At 38.2% G+C, this 23,237-nt stretch overlaps 1 protein-coding gene across 1 annotated transcript; it reads left to right on the plus strand.

The window, feature by feature from the left end:
- The first annotated feature begins 1,504 nt into the window (after positions 1-1,504).
- On the plus strand, positions 1,505-21,841 carry elavl1b (ELAV like RNA binding protein 1b). The gene is made up of 8 exons (XM_051676038.1): positions 1,505-2,014; positions 2,292-2,349; positions 6,106-6,162; positions 6,327-6,504; positions 16,870-16,973; positions 17,776-17,929; positions 18,840-19,065; positions 19,872-21,841. Exons 2-8 carry the CDS (start codon positions 2,314-2,316, stop codon positions 20,194-20,196), a joined length of 1,080 nt encoding a protein of 359 aa, XP_051531998.1. The 5' UTR covers positions 1,505-2,014; positions 2,292-2,313; the 3' UTR covers positions 20,197-21,841.
- Positions 21,842-23,237: the final 1,396 nt, after the last annotated feature.

Below are 23,237 nucleotides of genomic sequence, written 5' to 3' on the forward strand. Positions count from 1 at the left end.
TCAACAGTCCTAACAAGTAAACTTATTTTATTCACAAAATTCGCAAGTTTACAGAATTTCAAACAAGTTTAAGTTTAAATCTTTCCAAGACATGTTTGGATGGATAAATTCAATGTAATATTTTTGATCGGGTACTTCTTTAACTTTGTTATTGATACAAAATGCAAAAAGAGCAAAGAGTATAATGACCTTATGGCAAAACTGATGTTATAAAACAGCAACATTAAGCCTATCAATTTAAATATGTTCACAAGTACCAACAATATTGCCTTCCACTTAACAGGAATTTCTTAAAAGTAATACCGCATCATCTGAAAATTGGAAAATGCTGACTTTTGAAGCTGTATAAGGAGGTAGGATGAAAATAAGATGCTTTTCAAACTGCTGTGAAAAGTTTAAAACTGTGCTCAGTGATGTCATACAATGGCAGTTTATGGTGACCACCTCTTCAAGCTTCAAAAGGACGCAAAAGTTCTTCAAAAGGACGCACCATGAAATACACCGAAAAATAACCTACCTTCTGCATCTCCTTTCTTATTCCATGATGTTTTTTAGGTGGACTTCATATTTGTTCTGTAGTTGTTTGTATTCCGAAAGAGCAAGCACAACAAAGGTTTGCCTGGATGTGTCCATCTTGGTTTTCCGACTTGTGTACTGGAACGCAGTCAACTCAGGTGTGATGTCATTCCCAGCTCCGACATCCGACTTCCGAGGTAAATGGAACGCACCATCAATCAAACAGAGAGCTAGAGGAGGTGGGAATGTCTGTCACCTCTTCTCAATTCTGAACCGGTGAGTATTTGTGATAGAGTGAGACCTCAGAGAAAACATTCAGTAGGTGTAACATTCTTGGCCAAAATCAAGTCGTTTTTAACCGACCGTTCTATTCTCTGGTTTGTTTGTTGTCACTATCGCAGTGGCAGACCTAGTTTTTAGATAAACAAAAGTTTTTACTTGAACACCCCATGCTGCGTGGGCTGCGTGAACTGTTGCTCTTGTGCAGTCTCACGATCGCACACAGGGAATCAACGGTTGGTCAACAGTTTCACTGAATAAAACATTAGATTTTGGTTTGTTTCTCACCAAACCTTACTGTATGCTTTCATAACAATCATGAGTCTCATGGAATAATTTATTAGACTTCTGAATTATACTTTTGCATCCTTTTGAAGTTTGAAGAGGTAGTCGCCATAAACTCCCACTGTATGACATCACTGAGCACAACATTTTTTTCTTTTTACTATTTCTCCCTTTGTGTTAAGAAAAAAGATAGAAAGTCATATGGGGTTATATAGCAACACAGAGGTGAGTAAACAATGACTGAATTTTCATTTTTGTGTGAACTATCCCTTTAACTGATTAGGCAGCGGGACAGCAATTCAGCTGCCTGCATTTATGGATTCAGTGATGCTTTTATTTGTTATCCATACGTAAAATCACTACGGTGGTACCTGCAGCCAGGCCAGCAGCATTTTCGCAGGTCAGCAGGAGGCGCGAATTGACATTCACGGTAGCGCCATCTTTGTACGGTAATGAAAACGAGGTAGTGAGGGATACACTTAGCATTTTTTCAATGGCACGAACGTTATGCTCCTACATCACATCTGATTTTCCACAACTCATGTTGTCTGGAGTTCTTTGTATTCTGGATGCACTTTGACAGATATTTGATCAATGTTTTGTCCGCGGAACGATCCAGAAACACTTTAAACTGTAGTACAGCCCATTGAAGAGAGCGTAAGTCTAGCCCACTGATCTATATATAGATCTGTGGTCTATCCCTCACAGCGTCGTTGTCATTCCCATTAAAAATCAAAGATGTCGCTAGCGTGAATAGGACCTATACACTTCCGCTTCCGCGCCCAGGCATGGAGGCACTTTTGCGGCTGCGCATAATTTTGTGTTCGGTGGAGATCGATGTGTGCGACGCAGATAGATTTGATCTGCGCTTTGTAACCGAAAATTCTGGTGATTTGCTCAAATTGAACGACACTCCAAGACGAAGTGACTTGAGGTATGTCTTTTGTTGGTTTGAAAATAATTACACGTGCCTGTCAGAATCAGAGCAAATGTCTGTTTATGAATGTGCGGGCCTCAAGCGCCCTAATAGCTCGTGCTGTTAGCAGGCCTCTTGTATTGTTTTGATTTTCGTTTGTAGTGTAGCAGCCGACGGTTAAATGTTTATTTGATTGTAAATACGGGATGAGGGAAGGTCTGTCCTCGCTTGTATTGGTTGTGTTCTTTGTTATAAAGGTTGATGTTGACTTTTTCTACATCGTCCTGCTTTTCAGACTTAAATCTTGAAACGTCTACATGGCCGTCAGAAGAGGACACATAAGGTATTTAAAAGTGAGTATTTACTTATGCCTATAATTAGTCCACTTGGACTATCAACCTTTGCTTGAATCATTCTTCAATAAAATGTTGAATTCCCATAAACATACCAATTTAATATTATGGTGTGATGAAACTTCATGCTGCCCATCAAATCAAATCAAATCAAATCACTTTATTGTCACACAGCCATATACACAAGTGCAATGGTGTGTGAAATTCTTGGGTGCAGTTCCGATCAACATAGCAGTCGTGACAGTGATGAGACATACGCCAATCTACAATAAACATCAAATTAACACAGCACAATTTAAACATCTGTTATACATAATTACACAACTTAAAACATCAAATTAACACAACACAATTTAAACATCTGTTATACACAATTACACTCAACAATATACAATAATAACATACATTGCACAGTATACAATATGCTGTTTTTGTTTTTTGTTTTTTTTTTTTTGTTTTTTACTATATAGATACTATATAGATACACATTATTCAATAAAAATTAAAATATATATGAAAAAAGTATATATATAGAATGTACAGTATTGTACTGTATTAACATTCAGGCTGTCGGTTGATAGTCAGTTGTTAAGAGAGACATAATATAATGACAGTAATATAATTTATGACAGTCCGGTGTGAGATAAAAGAGTAATAAAGTGCAGGGATGATGTATTTTGATCGTGGGAGATCAAGAGTTCAGAAGTCTGATTGCTTGGGGGAAGAAGCTATCATGGAGTCGGCTGGTGCGTGTCCTGATGCTGCGATACCGCCTACCTGATGGTAGCAGTGAGAACAGCCCATGGCTCGGGTGGCTGGAGTCTCTGATGATCCTCCGAGCTTTTTTCACACACCGCCTTGTATATATTTCCTGGAGGGAGGGAAGCTCACCTCCGATGATGTGTTTGGCAGTTCGCACCACCCTTTGCAGTGCTTTGCGGTTGTGGGCAGTGCTATTGCCGTACCAGGCGGAGATGCAGCCAGTCAGGATGCTCTCCACAGTGCAGGTGTAGAACCGTGTGAGGATGTAGCGGTTCATTCCAAACTTCCTCAGCCGTCTCAGGAAGAAAAGGCGCTGATGAGCCTTCTTCACAACGACTTAAGTGTGGACGGACCATGTGAGTTCCTCAGTGATGTGGACACCCAGGAACTTGAAGCTGCTGACTCTCTCCACTGGTGCTCCATTGATGGTGATTGGACTGTGTTCTCTGTCTTTTCTCCTGAAGTCCACCACAAGCTCCTTTGTCTTACTGACGTTGAGGGAGAGGTTGTGCTCCTGACACCAGTGTGTCAGAGTGTGCACCTCCTCTCTGTAGGCTGTTTCATCATTGTCAGTGATCAGACCTACCACCGTCGTGTCATCAGCAAACTTAATGATGGCATTGGAGTTATGTGTTGCCACACAGTCATGTGTGTACAGGGAATACAGTAGTGGGCTGAGAACACAGCCCTGCGGGGCTCCAGTGTTGAGGGTCAGTGATGAGGAGATGTTGCTGCCTATTCTAACCACCTGGCGTCTGCTTGACAGGAAGTCCAGGATCCAGCTGCACAGCGAGCTGTTTAAGCCCAGAGCCCGGAGTTTCTCATCTAGCTTGGAGGGCACTATGGTGTTGAATGCTGAGCTGTAGTCTACAAACAGCATTCTCACATAAGTGTTCTTTTTTTCCAGGTGGGAGAGAGCAGTGTGTATTGTAGATGCAATGGCATCATCAGTGGAGCGGTTGTTACGGTAAGCAAACTGCAGCGGGTCAAGATTGAGTGGTAATACAGAGCAGATGTAATCTCTGATTAGTCTCTCAAAACATTTGCTGATGATGGGGGTCAGAGCAACAGGACGCCAGTCATTTAAACAAGTTATTTTCGATTGTTTTGGAACAGGCACAATGGTGGATGTTTTGAAGCATGTGGGGACTACAGACAAAGAGAGGGAAAGGTTGAAAATGTCCGTAAAAACACCAGCCAGCTGGTTCGCGCACGCTCTGATGACGCGGCCCGGAATGCCGTCTGGACCCGCGGCTTTGCGGATATTCACCCGTCGGAATGATCGGGTTACATCCGCTACAGAGACAGAGAGTGAACTAACCTCTGTAGCTTCGGCCGTGAGAGCTCTCTCCGCGAGGGCGGTGTTATTTCCCTCGAAACGAGTATAAAAAGTATTTAGCTCATCCGGTAGAGAGGCAGCGGTGTTCATGGCGGAGTTTTTATTCCCTTTAAAGTCCGTGATGATGTTAATTCCCTGCCACATGCTTCTAGAGTTGGTGGTGTTAAACTGTCCTTCAATCTTACTCCTGTACTGGCGTTTTGCTGTTTTGATAGTTTTTCGGAGGGCATAACTGGCTTGTTTATGCTCCTCCGCGTTCCCGGAATTAAAAGCGGAGGTCCGCACATTAAGTGCTGCGCGAACATCGCTGTTGATCCACAGCTTCTGATTCGGATAGATTCGCACAGTTCTGGTCGGAATCACTTCCTCTACACACGTTCTGATGAAACACATTACGCTATCAGCGTAAAGCTCGATGTCGTCATCAGAGGCGGACCGGAACATCTCCCAGTCCGTGCGATCAAAACAGTCTTGTAGCGTAGAGTCTGATTGGTCCGACCAGCACTGGATCGTTCTGAGGGTGGGTGCTTCCTGTTTCAGTTTCTGCCTGTAAGCGGGCAGAAGCAGAATGGAAGAGTGGTCCGATTTTCCAAATGGTGGGCGGGGGAGGGATTTGTAGCCATCCCGGAACGGAGAGTAGCAATGGTCCAAAACCCGGTCCCCTCGTGTGTTGAAACTAATGTGCTGGTGATATTTTGGTGCGACTGATTTTAAACTGGCTTTATTAAAGTCCCCGGTCACAATGAACGCGGCCTCAGGGTGCGCGGTTTCCTGCTCACTTATACTCCCATACAGTTCCTTGAGTGCCCGGTCTGTGTCGGCTTGTGGGGGGATGTACACAGCAGTGATAATGACCGCTGTGAATTCCCTCGGTAGCCAGAATGGTCGACACAGAAGCATAAGAAATTCCAGATCAGGAGAACAGAAAGACTTGATAGAATGTATGTTCCTCTGATCACACCAGGATTTGTTGATCATAAAACATACACCACCTCCTCTAGTTTTACCTGAGAGGTCTTTCGCTCTGTCCGCTCGGAGCATGGAGAACCCCGCGGGTTCAATGGCTGAGTCTGGAATCTCCGCAGACATCCAAGTTTCCGTAAGGCAGATAATGCAGCAGTCCCTCGTCTCTCGTTGGAAAGAGATCCGCGCTTTCAGCTCGCAGAGCTTGTTATCCAGAGACTGAACATTTGCCAGTAGAATAGTGGGTAGCGGGGGTCGATTTGCGCGGCGTCTTACTCTGATGAGAACGCCGGCTCTGTTTCCCCTTTTCCTCCTGCGTTTCCGCGGCCGTGCTGCCCAGACAAAGGGCTCTGCTTGCGTGTTTGTAAACAGCGGGTCGGCATTGAGGAATGTGAAGTCCGGTTTACGGTGTGAGATCGCTGAGCCAATGTCCAAAAGTGTTTGTCTGTCGTAGACAATAAGGCAGGCAACATCCAAGACAAGAAACATAAGAATTGTAAACAAAACAAACAAACCATTGCTAAGTTGTGTCGGAGCTCGCAACGCAGCAGCCATACTCGGCGCCATCTTGATGTGAGATTAAATAAATTCTAGCAGTCTGTCACAGTATATTTGAATAAATGTTCTCCTGTGAGGTCCATAGCTTTAAGTCCATATTTACACCATGTTGTAACACTGTTTTGTTACTGCAGGTTTGTGAGGTTCAGTGCCAGGGTAATGAAAGAGACAAGGGTGCCAGCGCAGTAACGGTAAGACCAACCATTATTTTGATCAATGGCTCAGACTGGAGTGATGCTGCCTGATCATTTCATTTTAAATGGTTTTTTTTAACCATTCGCATTAATGGTTAAAATGTAAAATTCTGTAATCGGTTCTGTAGTTTGCTCACTTTGAATTATTTCCTGTGAAACAGGAGGTATACGACATGCCGAACGGTTATGAGGACCACATGGGCGATGAGCAGAGTGATGCAAAAACCAACCTGATCGTCAACTATCTGCCTCAGAACATGAGTCAAGAGGAGCTTCGAAGTCTGTTTAGCAGCATTGGCGAGGTGGAGTCGGCCAAACTCATCAGGGACAAAATGGCAGGTAAATCTTCCCAAACACAACAGAATAAGTTAGTGGCGTTCTCTCTTGTGATAGGTTCACATTAAGAGTCAGTTTCTTATCATTTATTGTGTGTATTATTGATCACCTAAGAGCTGTTTTTTTATGCTGTAAAAATTTTTTTGTCCACCAATGGGTGAATAACAAACATCTATAGGGAATGCACTTGTTTTTCAGTATTGTACAGTTGTTGTTTTTTTATTTTTATATATATCTATATATCTATATATATAGAGAGAGAGATCTTTTATTTTCCATTGACTAGTTTATTGAAGCATGTGTTAGTTTTTCACACTGTTGACAGTTGTCTCAAATGTTTTTTTGTTGTTGTTTTTTCTTCTCTTGGTTCACTTATTTAAATTGCATTTAATTTTTTTCCTATTAGACAAGGTATAAAGATGGTACTGGCCAGATTCAAAACCACAGACCTTATTCACTGTAACGCCGTGTTTGACATTTGATAGGAAATAAAAACAAAGTTGTGAGGGATAGACTTGAGCTTTGTTTAGATACGAACGCTAGGCATCTGCGTACAAGACGCATGGCGCAAGTTTCGTCATCATTTACAGTGCGATGGCATGCGCTGTATATATATATATATATATATATTATTTTCCTCAGCTCTTGTTTTCTGGAGTTTTTTTTTTTTTTTCTACTAAAATGTCTTGGAAAAAGAAGAAAAAAAAATGTGTTGGTGGAACGATCCAAAACGCTTTAACCAACAGTACAACCCATTGAAGAGACTGTAAAGCCCAAAGTATACTTCAGTTTTGATGTGAATGCTTGGGGTCCGCATACAGTCGAACGCTAGCATTTCAAAGTATTCTTTATATGACTCTGCGTGTGTACACAGCCGATTGGTGTATGCACTCTACTGCCATGATATGTTGGATTATTTATCTTAAGAAGTTTTGACCCATAAAGATGACTATATTCCCTCAGAATGCAGGTATCTCCTGACCTCTTCACACATGCATTCTTGATGTGCAAATTCACAGTTGTTGCTTCTACCTTCATCTCCTGTTGTTTAGCAGTAAATACATTTTCTAGTGCTTCGTGACCGCAGTGGCTCAAATGCGAGTGTTGCAACCTTAAGGGTGTAACGATTCACACATCTCACGGTTCAGTTCACAATTCTGAACTTGCTGTTTAGTTCACGATTCTTTAAACTAAATCAAGAAAAGTTAAGATTGAAAGTTTTTTTTTTATTATTACTTTGAAGACTTGCAAAGCAGTTCCTTTAAAATCAAGCTAAAAGTGCTGTCCTTAAAAGTGCTAAATGATCCAGCAGAGATGTACCGGGACTAAAAATCAGCCCAGAACAAGGCAATGGTGACATCGACTGGAAATATTAGCTAATAATTCTACTTAATGAAAATAAGGAATTATGTTAGAAACATATGCTGCTTACGTATTGTCACTGATTACATGCATTTAAAATATTTTAAACTAAAATAGTATTGTCTCTGATTACATCGAAATATTCTTTTCAGAAATATGTATTTAATGAAAGTGCATGCTTGTCTGGTTAAATAATAATAATTTACTGATTAAATCAAATCAAACATGATATTTACATAAGGATTATATTTCCCCTAGCGGTCGACCGATAAATCGCCAAGGCCGATAAATCGGCCAATATTCAGACTTTTTTTTTTTTTTTAAATTATCGGCATCGGCCGATAAATTGTCCCATTTGGCCAATTTGTTTCTTGAGGGCGTGTGAAGCGACTGTGACATGTAAACGACAATAATAGACCGGTGTGCAACACAGTCTCATTTAAATGGTCTGCATCAGAGCAGAGGCAGACACGTTTAAGCTCATAATGTTAAAGTGCTCACCTCTTTCATTCTCCCTCTCTCTCCTCAACAGTTCCCTGTAGCTTTTAATTGTCTTGTCTAATGATAAAAAGGCAAATATCAATAAAACTTATATGCACATGATATGTTTAAACAGATGTAATAAAAACCTCACAAAACTTGATCAGATCCAGCATCCTGTGGAACACTCATTTATTTACCTCTAAAGCACGTATACTACCAGCCTCTCCTCAGCAGTTCCCTGTCACTTTTAACTTTCTTTTCTAATGATAAAAGGCAAATATCAATACAATTTCTATTATATACCGTTTGCAAATATGCAGCTATCTTGTTTAAATAGGTGTCATTCACGAAAATCCAGCTTTTTTTTTTGTCGAGCGCTCCTCTGAAGTGCATATTCCATCAGCCAAAATCAAAACTTCAGGATCAAAAGTTCCTCTGATTTTCAGATCATGACAGTCAGTCCATGACAATCCAAGCAGGCGATCCAGGACGTTTAAACTGTCAGGAACGCATGAGTGCAACTTCAAAGTAATAGCGCTTCATGTGTGCTATAAATAAATGTATTCACTATGCACTGTATGTGCAGTTGGTTTGATACGGTATTTTTTGAGAAAATGCGATTGCTAATGTGGACATGTCATCCATGGTTACTGGACTACTGTGTGTACTGTTATTTCCTTCTTCCTAATATATTAACAATTTCTTCATGTGCAAATAAATTACTAAAATTTGATGACTAAACAGAAATCTGAAGAAACGGCTATCTACTAGAGATGAAACGGAATAAAAATTTAATATCATGATATAGTGACAAATTATTGCAGTTATCAGTATTATCGTGGTATTGTTAATGTGCTGGAAATGTTCAGAAAGTACTGATACACAAACTGAAATCATTTCACCAAGTTTTATATTGAAAACCAACAAACAGCAAATAAAATTAGCAGCACTATGCACTTTTTGTGTGCATAAACATTAAAATAATAACATTAAAGATGGCACCATGTGGCCATGAGAGGTAAAAATTTCCCTAGTGTAGGTTTTAATGAACACATCCTAAAGCAAATCAAATGTGCCTATAAAAGCATCACAAAGCAATGTGAATGTAAGAACAATACAACCATATGTTGCATTTGAGTGTATGCAATGACCCCATGAACAATTTACATGAATACAAATGAGTCTTAAGAAGACAGTGATAGTAACTGCAGTGAGCCCAACAGTTGACATCACTGCTGTTCAAAAGTTTGGGGTCACTTGACTGAAATGTTTCTCATGATCTTAAAAACCTTTTGATCTGAAGTCGAATTAAATGTTTCAAATTAGTTTTGTAGAAAAAAATATAATTGTGCCAACATATTAATTCATTACAAAACTAAAATTGTATTTTAAAAAATACTTTGACCGAATAATAAATAAAAGCAGCCAATAAGTGCCCAACATAGATGGGAACTCCTTTAATACTGTTTAAAAAGTATCCCAGGGTGATTCCTCAAGAAGTTGGTTAAGAAAATGTCAAGAGTACATTTCTGCAAATTCTAGGTAAAGGGTGACTACTTTGAAGATGCTAAAATATAACATAGTTTTGATTTATTTTGGATTTTTATAGTCACAACATAATTCCCAGTTCCATTTCTGCTATTACATAGTTTAGATGACTTCAATATTATTCTAAAATGTGAGAGAAATTAAAATAAAGAATAAGTGATCCTAAACTTCTGACCAGTAGTGTAAATATAGGAATCTATAGTGTTTCTCCTGTTGGAACACTTTTACAACCAAGTCAACGACTGCCAGATTTTAAATGAACAAAATAATGTTGGTTGGGTGACTAAACTACATAACGTGTTATCATGTGCAATAGTCGAATAGAGCAGACGCTCAACTTATACAGCAGCAGAACAACGTGTAGTGTTTTTACAAGAATAGGTCACACTGAAAGCTTCAATTTACTTGGGCTGCCCCCTAATAGTCAACCAAATGTTAGTCGATGAGAAGAGTCTTGGTCGACCAAGTTTTGATTGGTCGGTTGTTCGCAGAAAAAAAACTCCACAGGAAACCGACGAACACCGGTATTACCGCTGGTTGGACGCTAGGTGGTATTATGAGGTAATTTTCGTTAAGCAGGGTTAGGGTTAAACCTACACAATAAAGCAAGACACCTTGATTTCAAACTTTGAACTTTATTTTTTTTATTTATTTTAACTAAAAATTCAAATGAAACTGGAAAAAAATTAAGTGCAATTAAAATTGTGTTGTTAAATTTTTTTGAAAGATGGCTTTTCAACAGTTGTGAAGGACAACATCTCTCTGGCAAAGAACCTACTTCATCTGTGTATTCTCTACCGGTCGGGTATTTCGTTGTCCAGGAAAAGACATCGTGTGTGAATAAATTTTTGTTCCCTCCTTCACGATATATATATATATATATATATATCGCATTATCCAATTACATCGGAAACCCCGGGGCTGAGGGATCGGTGAATAGGCTATTCTTGCTTTAGTGATTTTGCATTGAAAATTAAATTATTTATTTTTTTGAAAAACTTTAATCAAATACATTTCTAAATTCAAATTGCACTCCAAATGAAATGAAAAACCAATTAAAATAATGAAGTGATCAAAAAAATAATATATATATTATATATATATATATATAAGTAACCACCTTTCCATTTACCACCAGGCAAGTATCCGTCTAGACATGCAGGTGGAAAATTACTTCCACAAATGAAGACATAAAAACAATTATAAATGTAAAAATAATAATTATAATGATGATAATCACTGAAATATAAATCATGGTTCGAGGTGAACGTGTTTTTGTATTATTTTATGTTTTAATCACAGATGTATAGGCTGAAGAGTTGTGGTCACAATGAACTGCTCTGTGGAAATAAAGCGAACTGAACTCAAAGCACCTCCTGAGCTGAGATGTCTGAGGTCATTTGCAGCACTCATAGATGATACTGTTCTTGCAAAAAAAAAAAAAAAATTCAGAAGACAGAAACGAACCTTTTACATACGTGTGTTCCACGAGACTGCACGCCTCCGAACAAACAGCGCCTAAGACATGCACATAGATGGCTTTTCTGTCATCTGTTCTTAATAATATAATAAAGTGTTTTTCTTCAAGCAGGTGTCTGTGTGTCTACGTATAAGGACTGCGTCTCTTATTTGTAATATTAATTTGATAATAATTGCCTAACAATAATAATAATAATTTAATACATTAATGGGAAAACGAGCCAAACATCGTCTTGACATTGTCAAAGGCATCAGCTATTGGCGATCACTTTGACCATCATCGATCCCCAAGATCATCATCTGTTGACACAACCCTAATGTGCATTTCTCTCTATAAATTAACAAAATGTTCAGACAGTGTCACACATTCAGAATCATTACTGCTTTTGTCGGTGTCGGTGTCGCTGTGGCACGCTTTGTGCGTGTGCTTGAAAATTTTGAAGTAATTAAATTAATATCATAAACGTGCGACAACTAGTCGACTAATGGCTTAAACTACGGCTTCTACGAAGACGCCTAGCATTCGCATCTGACCGAAGTATACCTTAGGCTTTAGTCTGTCCCTCACCACCGCATTGTCATTTCTGTCTAAAACTAAAGATGCCGCTACTTTGAATAAGGTCCTTAAAGATTTTGATTGAATTTGGATTTAAGTTCTCCCACAATGCATTGCAAAATTAGTTTTATTTAGGCTTTCAAATGAAGCACATTAGCTTTCCTTTAAATCAGTTTGTGTAAAGCTTTTGCAACTAGACAAATGCATTTGACATTTTGAAAGTGCTTCAGTTTTTTTACACACGGTATTATCCCGACTCGTGAGCTGTTGGGCATGCCAAGTGGAGAAGCCAATGCATATATTTTCTAATGCCCTGTCTACACCGGGCATGTCCGTTGATGTGACATGCCGCAATGGGTTGAAACCGTCTACACTGGATGCATCCAAGTAAACATTCTAAATGACATGCAGATAGCACGGACCAATCAGTCGTGAGCTTAAGTAGACTTCAGATACAGTTAAGTGAGAAAATCTGTATGCTACTTTATTTTCAACAGAAATGCACTGGTATAAACATTTGCTAATTATGTAATTATTTTAATGTTATTGTTGCTAAAACTGTGTGTAACAAAAGATTTAAATTATTAGACCAGAGACTGGAAACATCACTAGCTGGCTTTAATGTTGAAAGCAGAAGTTATTTATTTACATACGCAACAAACTAAATTCATGGCAAAAAGTTACAAAAGATGTGCTTTTGACGCAACGTTGCTCGTATTCGGTGTAGACAGGTGCTGCGTCTGAAAACGTGTACTGTCAGAGTATGTACTGTATTTGATGAAGAATACATTTATCTACTGCCAAAACAGTACGTTCTTGGGTATGCATTAGGGCTGGGCGATATGTCTTAAATTATATCTCGATATTTTTCAGCCGATTGACGATATTCAATATACATTTGCAATCAAAATTATTCATCCCCCCCAAGACAGTAAGGATTTACAAAGGTAAGCTTTTCTGATGACCCAGGATTTTTAAACATTACATCAAAATCTGTTGAGCGACACAGTCATAGTGTGAATATATAACCTAATATTTCTAAATAGCAGGACTTTTTAAAAATAAAGCCATGTCATAGTTATTCAACCCCTTTTGCATGTAGCTGTGTCTTAAATATGTAAGGCTACACAAGTAATTGCTTTAAAACAAAATTAAGCCATCACTCTACAATGGCACTTATTTAAGTTTTAAAATGTAAGTTTAGTGTTGTAAGCAAAAATGTATTTCTATGCAAAAAAATAAATAAATAAAAATAAGCTGTCACAAAACCTAATAGAGGAGATCAAGACCATGGCTAAAAGTACATTTCCAAGGCACTTCAATTTCCAATAGACAAAGCTGGCAGCACCATTCATACATTTTTTTTTAAATATGATGCAACAGCAACCTTCTTGGGTGTGGAAGAAAGCAAAACTTAAAGAGAAATGGAAATGTTGACTTGAATATTCAAGAAGGACTTTGTAAAGACCTGAGTCCTGGAAAAAGGTTTTATGGACGTATGACACTAAACTGAAAATTAGTTTTAGACCCATGGTTCAGCAGTACATCTGGAGTAAGAAAGGCAATGTAATGGCAAGAACTACACCATCTCCACAGTCAAGCATGGAGGTGGGTCAGTCCTGTTATGGGGGTGTTTTGCGGCTGCAGGAAATGGCTATCCTGACTGTGTGACTGATGCCATGGATTCTTTCAGGTATCAGGCCATTTTGGCAAAAATGTGATGCCTTCAGTGTGTAAATTGAAGCTCTGTGATCACTGGATTTCCAGCAAGACAATAACACCAATGATACAACCAAGTTGTCTAAAATGTGGCTCAGGGATAGGTCGTGGAATGTCCTTAAATGGCCCTTTCAGTCTATCATTAAAATCCCATTGCAAACCTTTGTTGGGATTTCAAGGTAGCAGTGGCAGCACAGAAACCAAAGAATGTCAATGAGCTGGAAGCGTTTGCTCATGAGAAATGTGTAAAAATTCTAATAGAGAGGTGTCCAAATCCTGAGAACACTTACCTGAAACATTTATGTTATTAAGGGTAAAGGATGCTCCACAAATGATTGACTTTGGGAGTTGAATATTTTTGACATTTGTGGAGAGAATGTTATTTTAAACTCGCCATTTTTATGTTATTTTGATTAATTGTGCAGCCCTGAAGGATCGTGAAATTAGTCTACTGATGCGCTCTTTATGAAACTTAACAGGCCAAATTAAAGCACAAAATCATTGCGATATTCACGATATTGGTCAATTTTACATCGCCAGCGTAATTATCTCAATTGTATTATTAATATTCGATATATCGCCCAGCCCTAGTATGCATGCGAGTAATATGAATAGATTTCGGACAAGCTTCATCCGGGGACATGGGCATTGACCCGTGACCCGAATATATGACGTTAGAACAACTGTGAAAATTATCTGCTCTGGTTTTGTTAAACAAGCACCATTTAAGCACAAGGAACAATTATCTTGGTATATGTATCACTTAGAGTTGAGGAGCCGTCTGATTTGCAGTTCACCATGTTTTGAACATGTCGTCACCTCAGCTCCCGAGGGATTATGGGATCGTAAGCGTCCAGTCGATCCGCACTTTAGAATCTAGCCTGAAATAGTAGGTCATCCGGGTATTTCTCAGTTACTGCTTCATGAATACTGTGGATTTGGACATACAGTGGTGTGAAAAAGTGTTTGCCCCCTTCCTGATTTCTTATTTTTTTGCATGTTTGTCACACTTAAATGTTTCAGATCATCAAACAAGTTTAAATATTAGTCAAAGATAACACAAGTAAACACAAAATGCAGTTTGTTATTATTAAGGGAAAACAAAATCCAAACCTACATGGCCCTGTGTGAAAAAGTGTTTGCCCCACCTGTTAAAACATAACTGTGGTTTATCACACCTGAGTTCAATTTCTCTAGCCACACCCAGGCCTGATTACTGCCACACCTGTTCTCAATCAAGAAATCACTTAAATAGGACCTGCCTGACAAAGTGAAGTAGACCAAAAGATCTTCAAACGCTAGACATCATGCCGAGATCCAAAGAAATTCAGGAACAAATGAGAAAGAAAGTAATTGAGATCTATCAGTCTGGAAAAGGTTATAAAGCCATTTCTAAAGCTTTGGGACTCCAGAGAACCACAGTGAGAGCCATTATCCACAAATAGCGAAAACATGGAACAGTGGTGAACCTTCCCAGGAGTGGCCGGCCGACCAAAATTACCCCAAGAGCGAAGCAACGACTCATCCAAGAGGTCACAAAAGACCACACAACAACATCCAAAGAACTGCAGGCCTCACTTGCCTCAGTTAAGGTCAGTGTTCATGACTCCACCATAAGAAAGAGACTGGGCAAAAATGGCCTGCATGGCAGAGTTCCAAGACGAAAACCACTGCTGAGCAAAAAGAACATTAAGACTCGTCTCATTTTTGCCAGAAAACATCTTGATGATCCCCAAGACTTTTGGGAAAATACTCTGTGGACTGACGAGACAAAAGTTGAACTTTTTGGAAGGTGTGTGTCCCATTACATCTGGCGTAAAAGTAACACCGCATTTCAGAAAAAGAACATCATACCAACAGTACAATATGGTGGTGGTAGTGTGATGGTCTGGGGCTGTTTTGCTGCTTCAGGACCTGGAAGACTTGCTGTGATAAATGGAACCATGAATTCTGCTGTCTACCAAAAAGTCCTGAAGGAGAATGTCCGGCCATCTGTTCGTGACCTCAAGCTGAAGCGAACTTGGGTTCTGCAGCAGGACAATGATCCAAAACACACCAGCAAGTCCACCTCTGAATGGCTGAAGAAAAACAAAATGAAGACTTTGGAGTGGCCTAGTCAAAGTCCTGACCTGAATCCTATTGAGATGCTGTGGGATGACCTTAAAAAGGCAGTTCATGCTCGAAAACCCTCCAATGTGGCTGAATTACAACAATTCTGCAAAGATGAGTGGGCCAAAATTCCTCCACAGCGCTGTAAAAGACTCATTGCAAGTTATCGCAAACGCTTGATTGCAGTTGTTGCTGCTAAGGGTGGCCCAACCGGTTATTAGGTTTAGGGGGCAATCACTTTTTCACACAGGGCCATGTAGGTTTGGATTTTGTTTTCCCTTAATAATAACAACCTTAATTTAAAAACTGCATTTTGTGTTTACTTGTGTTATCTTTGACTAATATTTAAACTTGTTTGATGATCTGAAACATTTAAGTGTGACAAACATGCAAAAAAATAAGAAATCAGGAAGGGGGCAAACACTTTTTCACACCACTGTACTACTCCAATGGCATACTGTTTTGGCATTCTGTATAGTAGAAAGTATGGCTATTTGGACACAGCGAGAGTGTTATACGAGTGTTTTTTTTAGGGCAAGTAGCAGTTTCCAGTGCAAGTGTGGAGTTCTTGGAGTGGCCAAATTATGTCAGTCTGGTGCCATCTTCATGCATCTGTGCCATTTTATTTTAATTTTTTGGGTTTTTGGTTTGTCCCCGCCCCCAGCATCCCACTTTCCAAGGTTTTTATATACTTTGAAATGTGATGTATGGTTGATATAAAGATATGAATGTGAATTCTGTATTATATTTGTTTAGAAATGCCTACTAATGTTTTTTGTTTTTATTTTTAAGGAGGTGATGGAAGGTATTTGTTTTTTTTCCTAGAAGCTGTACTATAAAGTCTGTATTTGATGTTTTGTTCTAATACTGGATCCTAATAGTTTTCTTTCCTGGTGTCAAATGATGATTTTTTTGTTATTTATTTATTTATTTATTTTTATTTATTTTATTTTTTTTATGACCTTGTGACTTTTTTTCTTTTACAATTGTCATTCATTTTTAAGATTATCTTGTATTGTTATGTTTCTTTTGTGCAGAGAGACTAGTCGGCAGGATGTGGACAATCGTTTGTTGTTTTTATTTTGTTTTTTTTCCCCTTTTGTTTTCTCTAGGCCACAGTTTAGGGTACGGATTTGTTAACTATGTTAACCCTAGTGATGCAGAAAGGGCAATCAATACACTCAATGGCCTGAGACTACAGTCTAAAACTATCAAGGTAATGTGCAAAGAGGTGTTTTTGTTTCCATGTGTAAAATTGTAGATGTGCCTGCCATGTTGTTAAAGAAGACACAAAGCAGTAAAGGGCAGTGCTCCAGTCCTGCCTGCTTTCTGTAAGGAATATGCTTTGAGTAATCTTGATACAATTGTTGTTGTTTCCTTTGCTTTCAGTTTCATGAATTTTATTTTTCTTGATGTTTGAAGTCACTAGACTTTGTCACTTAAAATCTGTATGATTGGCATTCCTTGACTTGGCGTGTTAAATTTTGATACAGGATCATACTGAAGTTGGTGACTTCTTTTTCTTCTCTTTTTGTTTTTTTTTTTTTTACTTCACTTTATAAAAATCTATTATTCCATTGTTTTTATCTGGCAACATTCTTGTTTTGGTACAAAAATGGAGGGGTTGTGTTAGTGGCCATTTTGCTCGCTTGTGGCAAGCAGAAGTTTTAATTCAATTTAAAAGTTGTCCCTGTTTCCTCTTCTTCTCCCCCCCCCCCCCACAATTTCTTTTTGTTTTTATTTTTAGTTGAAGGTGTAGATTAAAGAACTGTTTTTGCCTTTATGAAATGCAGAATGTCATTGTGGATTTTTTTATTTTATTTATTGTTTTTATTTCCAATTTCATACATGAAACTCACAGATGTGAGGTTGCACTTTGGCTACACAATGGAACCACACTATTTCCATCTGTAATTGGAGCGAATATGATGTGTCTTATTATTTTTACTTGATACATTTTTATTTTATAATGCATCAAAAGAGTGGTCTTTCATGAGGTTTTATCTCCATTAAATCAGGTCTCATATGCTCGACCAAGCTCTGACAGCATCAAAGATGCCAATCTGTACATCAGTGGTTTGCCCAAGACCATGACACAGAAGGATGTGGAGGACATGTTTGCCCACTATGGGCGCATCATAAACTCTCGTGTGCTGGTCGATCAGGCCTCGGGTAATGATGTTTCTACACAATTCTTCACCTTTAACCAGGGGCGTAGCAGTCATTTTAAAAGTTGTAATATTTGAAAGATTGAAGTGTTGCAAAGTACGTGCTGCAAAGATAAAGGGCACTTGTGAAGCACCTGCTTCTGTTTCACACATGACAATAAAAGACTGAGCACAAGCTGGTCTTTGAATAAATTATTTAATTAATTACAATAATGACAATTGTGCATGTGCACAATTTTATGTTTTACTCTGTGCTTGTGCATTGTGGGATTTAAATGTATCCAAGTGGCTCGAGTGTTTTGATTATGTTCACAAAAATTTGTTCAGATCCATTTGATTCGTTCAGTGACTATTTTTGGTAATGCCACCTGGTGATGTCTTGTGTGAAATGAGTTAGTCAATCAATGATCAAAAGACAAAAAAGACTTAAAAGAAGGATTGTCCTTCAAGAATGATATGCCGATAATGAACTCTCGTTTGTGTGTTCCTCATCTCTACATTATTAATTTAGATCAACATCAATGCCGATAAAAAGACATTGATAAATGAGCACTGTTGAAAGCAACTTTGTAGAAATGAATAGAGCTGTGTTGATTAGACTGTCTGACTGACGACCTATTACGTTAGGGTTGTTTCAGCTCATGAAACTCACCTGTGTTTGGCTGGATGGTCGCTCAGTCAGCCCAAAGTAACAAAAAGCAAAGAATAGTGTATACAAATCCACCATTTGAACTCAGTATGGGTTTAGCTTGGAAAAGTGTGGGGGACTGAATCGCCTTTTTTTTATTTTTTTATTTTTTTTATAAAAGAGTGCGGGGGATGTGTCCCCCACGTCCCCCTGGCTGCTACACCCTTGCCTTTAACCGATCATTGAATTTTGTCTGGGTCTTAACTTTGTTTCTTAACTGTTTCAGGCCTGTCACGTGGTGTTGCTTTTATTCGGTTTGATAAGAGGTCAGAAGCAGAGGAAGCCATCAAAGATCTCAATGGCTCCAATCCACCTGGTGCCTCTGAACCCATCACAGTGAAGTTTGCTGCCAGTCCAAACCAGACCAAGAATTCCCAGCTGCTCTCTCAGCTGTACCATACTCAATCTCGTCGGTTCGGAGGACCTGTTCACCACCAAGCACAGCGCTTCAGGTGAGAAAACGGCATGTTTCCTTAAGTTTAAATGGATAGTTCACCCAAAAATTACAATTCTATCATTTACTTACTCTAATGCTGTCCCTGGTATGTATGACATTCTTTCTTCAGCAGAACACAAACAAAGTTTTTTAGAAGATTATCTCCGCTCTGTAGGCCCATACAATGCAAGTAAATGGTGATCAGACCTTTGTAGCTCCAAAGATAACATAAAGGAAACATATAAGTAAACCACATGATTCCTGTATTTAAATCCATATTTACAGAAGCAATATAATAGGTGTGGTTGAGAAACAGTTCAAAATGTAAGTCCTTTTTTTACTCTAAATCTCCTCTTTCACTTGCATTGTATGGACATACAGAGTTTAGATATTTTTCAAAAAATATTTGTGTTCAGCAGAAGAAAAAGTCATACACATCTGGAATGGAACGAGGGTGAGTAAATGATAAGATAATTTTCATTTTTGGGTGAACTAACCCTTTAAATGTTCAAATAGCTAATTACGATGATGTTCAATAAGAATACAGCCATTGATGTCAAGTAGACTCTAAATGATTAATGCAAGAAGGAAAATACAGTTTAAAAAAAATCTAGTTGATAGCAATCAAGGTATGTTTTCCACTGGTTTTTATTTATTTTTTTTATTATTACATTTAATCAAATCATTAAATGAAGATCAGGAATATTATCTCCCAGCCCTAATTGGTATTTTGCTATTTGTGAAGAAAGTCTTCATAGTTTGTTGTTTCCCTTACCTGTCATAAAGTTGCTCTTCTGATTAATCTCTCTTGTGCTCTTACAGGTTTTCACCTATGAGTGTTGACCACATGAGCAGTGTCTCTAGTATGAATGTGGCTGGTAGCTCTTCCTCTGGCTGGTGTATCTTTGTCTATAATTTAGGTCAAGATGCAGATGAAGGCATCCTTTGGCAGATGTTTGGTCCCTTTGGTGCCGTCACCAATGTCAAGGTCATCCGTGACTTCAATAGCAACAAGTGCAAAGGGTTTGGTTTTGTTACCATGACAAATTACGAGGAGGCAGCAATGGCCATCGCTAGCCTCAACGGATACCGCCTGGGGGATAAAGTCCTACAAGTGTCATTTAAATCCAGCAAGTCTCATAAGTAAAGCAAATAAGTAGGTTTTTATAGTTGTTGTTGTAAAAAGCTTAAAGTTCATTGAGGTTTGTTCTAAAAATTTCAGTTCTTGTTGACTGTTTTTGAGGGTGAATAAGTGTGCTAGTGTTATACTCTGGAGTTGAGCAAAACTGTAAAAATGTAGAATTTTTGTAAGGTGATGAGATATCCCTGATGATTGTTTTGCCTGGCATTGTGAAACCTTGGACAATTTAAAAGTCACACATCGAGCACTGTTATAATGCCTTAGATATCATGGCATTTTTGCTCTTTTCTTCCAACCTCTCTTCTGTTAATTACACTGGATTCATTGGTCACTTTTGATTTTCTGAAGGAGTGTCATTGCAAACCACACATCTTCATCTCTTCTAGACCTTTGTAAATAGTGACAACCACCCATCTAGTACTCCACCTAACCCATTTGTAAGGTGAAAGGAAGTTTGCAGGACCAAAGAACTCTAGAGTGGAAAGTATTGTCACACATATGATGTCAATGAATGAATACATTGTTTTTGTTTTGACTTTTTTTCAATTTCAACCAATTTTGTGTAGACATTAAAATGTTTTGCATTTAACAGTATCTTCATTTTTCACCATTGTTTGATTTTGTTTGGAAGGTGGTTGAAAGGAGCAATTTTTATTTATTTATTTTTTTAAATTGGCTTATATTTATTAGCAGCATTGAATGAAAGGTGCACCCCCACTCAAGTTTTACAGTGTTTTTCTCTAAATGGAGTCGGTCTGATACAAGGTTGTAGGCACATGACTGCAACTAAATCTAGTTTTTAGATCCGTATTAAAGGATGCATTTGCAGCATAAATATTAATGCATTTTTAGTTAATGCTTTTACTCTTTTGATGTACCATGGCAAACCCCAAATGTAGCTTTTACATTGAAATTTGAATTAGCTTTTTGTGGATTTGTCAGAAGTCATAAGGGCAATGCATAGGAGAACAATTGTATTTCAGTGTACCAAGATCTCACACAGTACTTTCATAATATAGTGCATTGCAGGGCAGCACTATGCCTGTGTGCATGTTTAGATCTGTTGATAGGTTTGGCATCAGTTTAGTTGTACAATGTGCTTCTGGTCTTTATTGATAGTGACCTAAATTCCTGTAGCATGTATTTCCTTCCAATAAATGCCATTGTTTTGTTGTGAAAATGTATGGATTTGTTTTAATGTTTCTAAATGCATCTTGAGAGTAAAATATTTCAAATAAGCTGAATTTTCAGTTCATGACTTTTAGAATGAATCATGCATTGATTTCTGTGTCTTGTCATCTGGGCATATTTGTATGGAGTGTTTTACAGTACAGTTGTGGTTGTAGACAGATGACATGAAAGACTAACATTGACTAACTGTTTTTTATTAATAATGACAGCTCTTTTTAAAATTCAGAAACATAATTTACATGATTTATGTGGATTCAAAGAGGCTTGTTTTCATTTGGGGGATTGTCTTATTGCACATTTATATTTATTCATTTAGCAGACACATTACAAATGTCAAGGAAATATCTGTTTTCTCTCTCTTGTCCATGTGTCCAACTTACTGGAAGCCCTAATAAGTTCATTGCACTCATCTGAGTAAACTTATTCCCTCAATTCCATTGAATAATGGGGTCTCACAAAACTACCCTCATCTTTCTTTATTTTGGCAACCTTTGTGCTTTTTCATGTTTTGGCACCTTATTTTTTCTTTTCTCCCTATGAGCGTCAAATCTTGGTGTTCAAGAAGAGTTAACTATTTAAGTTTATTAAATAGTTATGTTTAACTCAGACTTGCCATTTAAATGTTTCTATTAATCATTTAAATTTATTTAATTTTAGATCAAACAATAGCACAGCTCAAACAAAGATAACTGATTCTAGGTCAGTTATTAAATAAACTTAATTCCCCTCAGAAATGCATATATACCTGCACTTCAGCTGCACATGTACAAGGAGAACTGATGAGATAGTGTTAACAGGGTCCAACTTGACCAAATGGGACACAGTTCAACTATTTAAATGCCCCAGTATGTTCCCTCTGACCAAGAAAACAATTAATTCAAGTATTAAGGGATTGTGGGTATCCCCTATAGCCTCAATTTTGTACTCAATAGTTTGAATTAACACTTGAAAGTCTATTGGTTTTTAAGATAAATAAGATCAATGAACTTGAGTTATGAGTCCAAAACTTGATATTTCCAGTAATGACAACTTCAGGGTTTACAGTGGGTTGCCACTCATCCAGGAATTTCTGAGACCATCCTGTGTTTTGGTCATCTGTCGTGGGGGAAAAGATGTATTTCATTTTCAGATGGAAGCTCTCATTACTCATAAGGTGTAAAAATATGGCACACAATATGGATTTTTTTGTGTGTGTGTGTGTGTGTGTGTGTGTGTGTGTGTGAACTGTGACTTGCCAGGTTTGAATGGGTAAACAAGATTTGAGAGCTATGGAAATATCTCCCAACTTTACAATTGGTTCCTTAGACAATGCTATCATGGTTTTTGAAGACTTGGAATACAGTACAATACATTTTAACCCCATTATTAAAAATTCTATTCTTTAAAGATTCAGGCATTGGCTTTCCAAAAATAGCTTAAAAGTAAACAAATTAGTTAGCCGAACGTTTAAAGGCGAGCTAGAGGGATCAGTAATTTGATCAGACATTTGTCTGCACATGAACCTTCCTAATCGAAAGTATATGCTTTGGTCCCAGCATGGTCAGGTCTCTGTATTGACCATGCTGCCACTCTTATTACTCCACGTTTCAGTGGTCATCAGCTCTGAATGGCTAATTTGTCATTAATGTTCTTTGGGATGATCATCCTGAGCTTTTAAACCTAAGGCAAGCTGCTCTGACTAATTAGGCGTAAGCTCTGCTTGTTTGCTCATTTTCCCCGAAATCAAATCCGATGCTAACACTCTAACCATTTATCCTCACGTGCATACAAACTATCACACACAGCTGTGCAAACACATCAATTTTTTTCTCAATAATGGTTGTTTTATTACAAACATTTATTAGAAGTTCATGACA

This window comes from Myxocyprinus asiaticus, chromosome 37, assembly GCF_019703515.2.
Source record: "Myxocyprinus asiaticus isolate MX2 ecotype Aquarium Trade chromosome 37, UBuf_Myxa_2, whole genome shotgun sequence".
Classification (NCBI taxonomy): Eukaryota; Metazoa; Chordata; class Actinopteri; order Cypriniformes; family Catostomidae; genus Myxocyprinus; species Myxocyprinus asiaticus.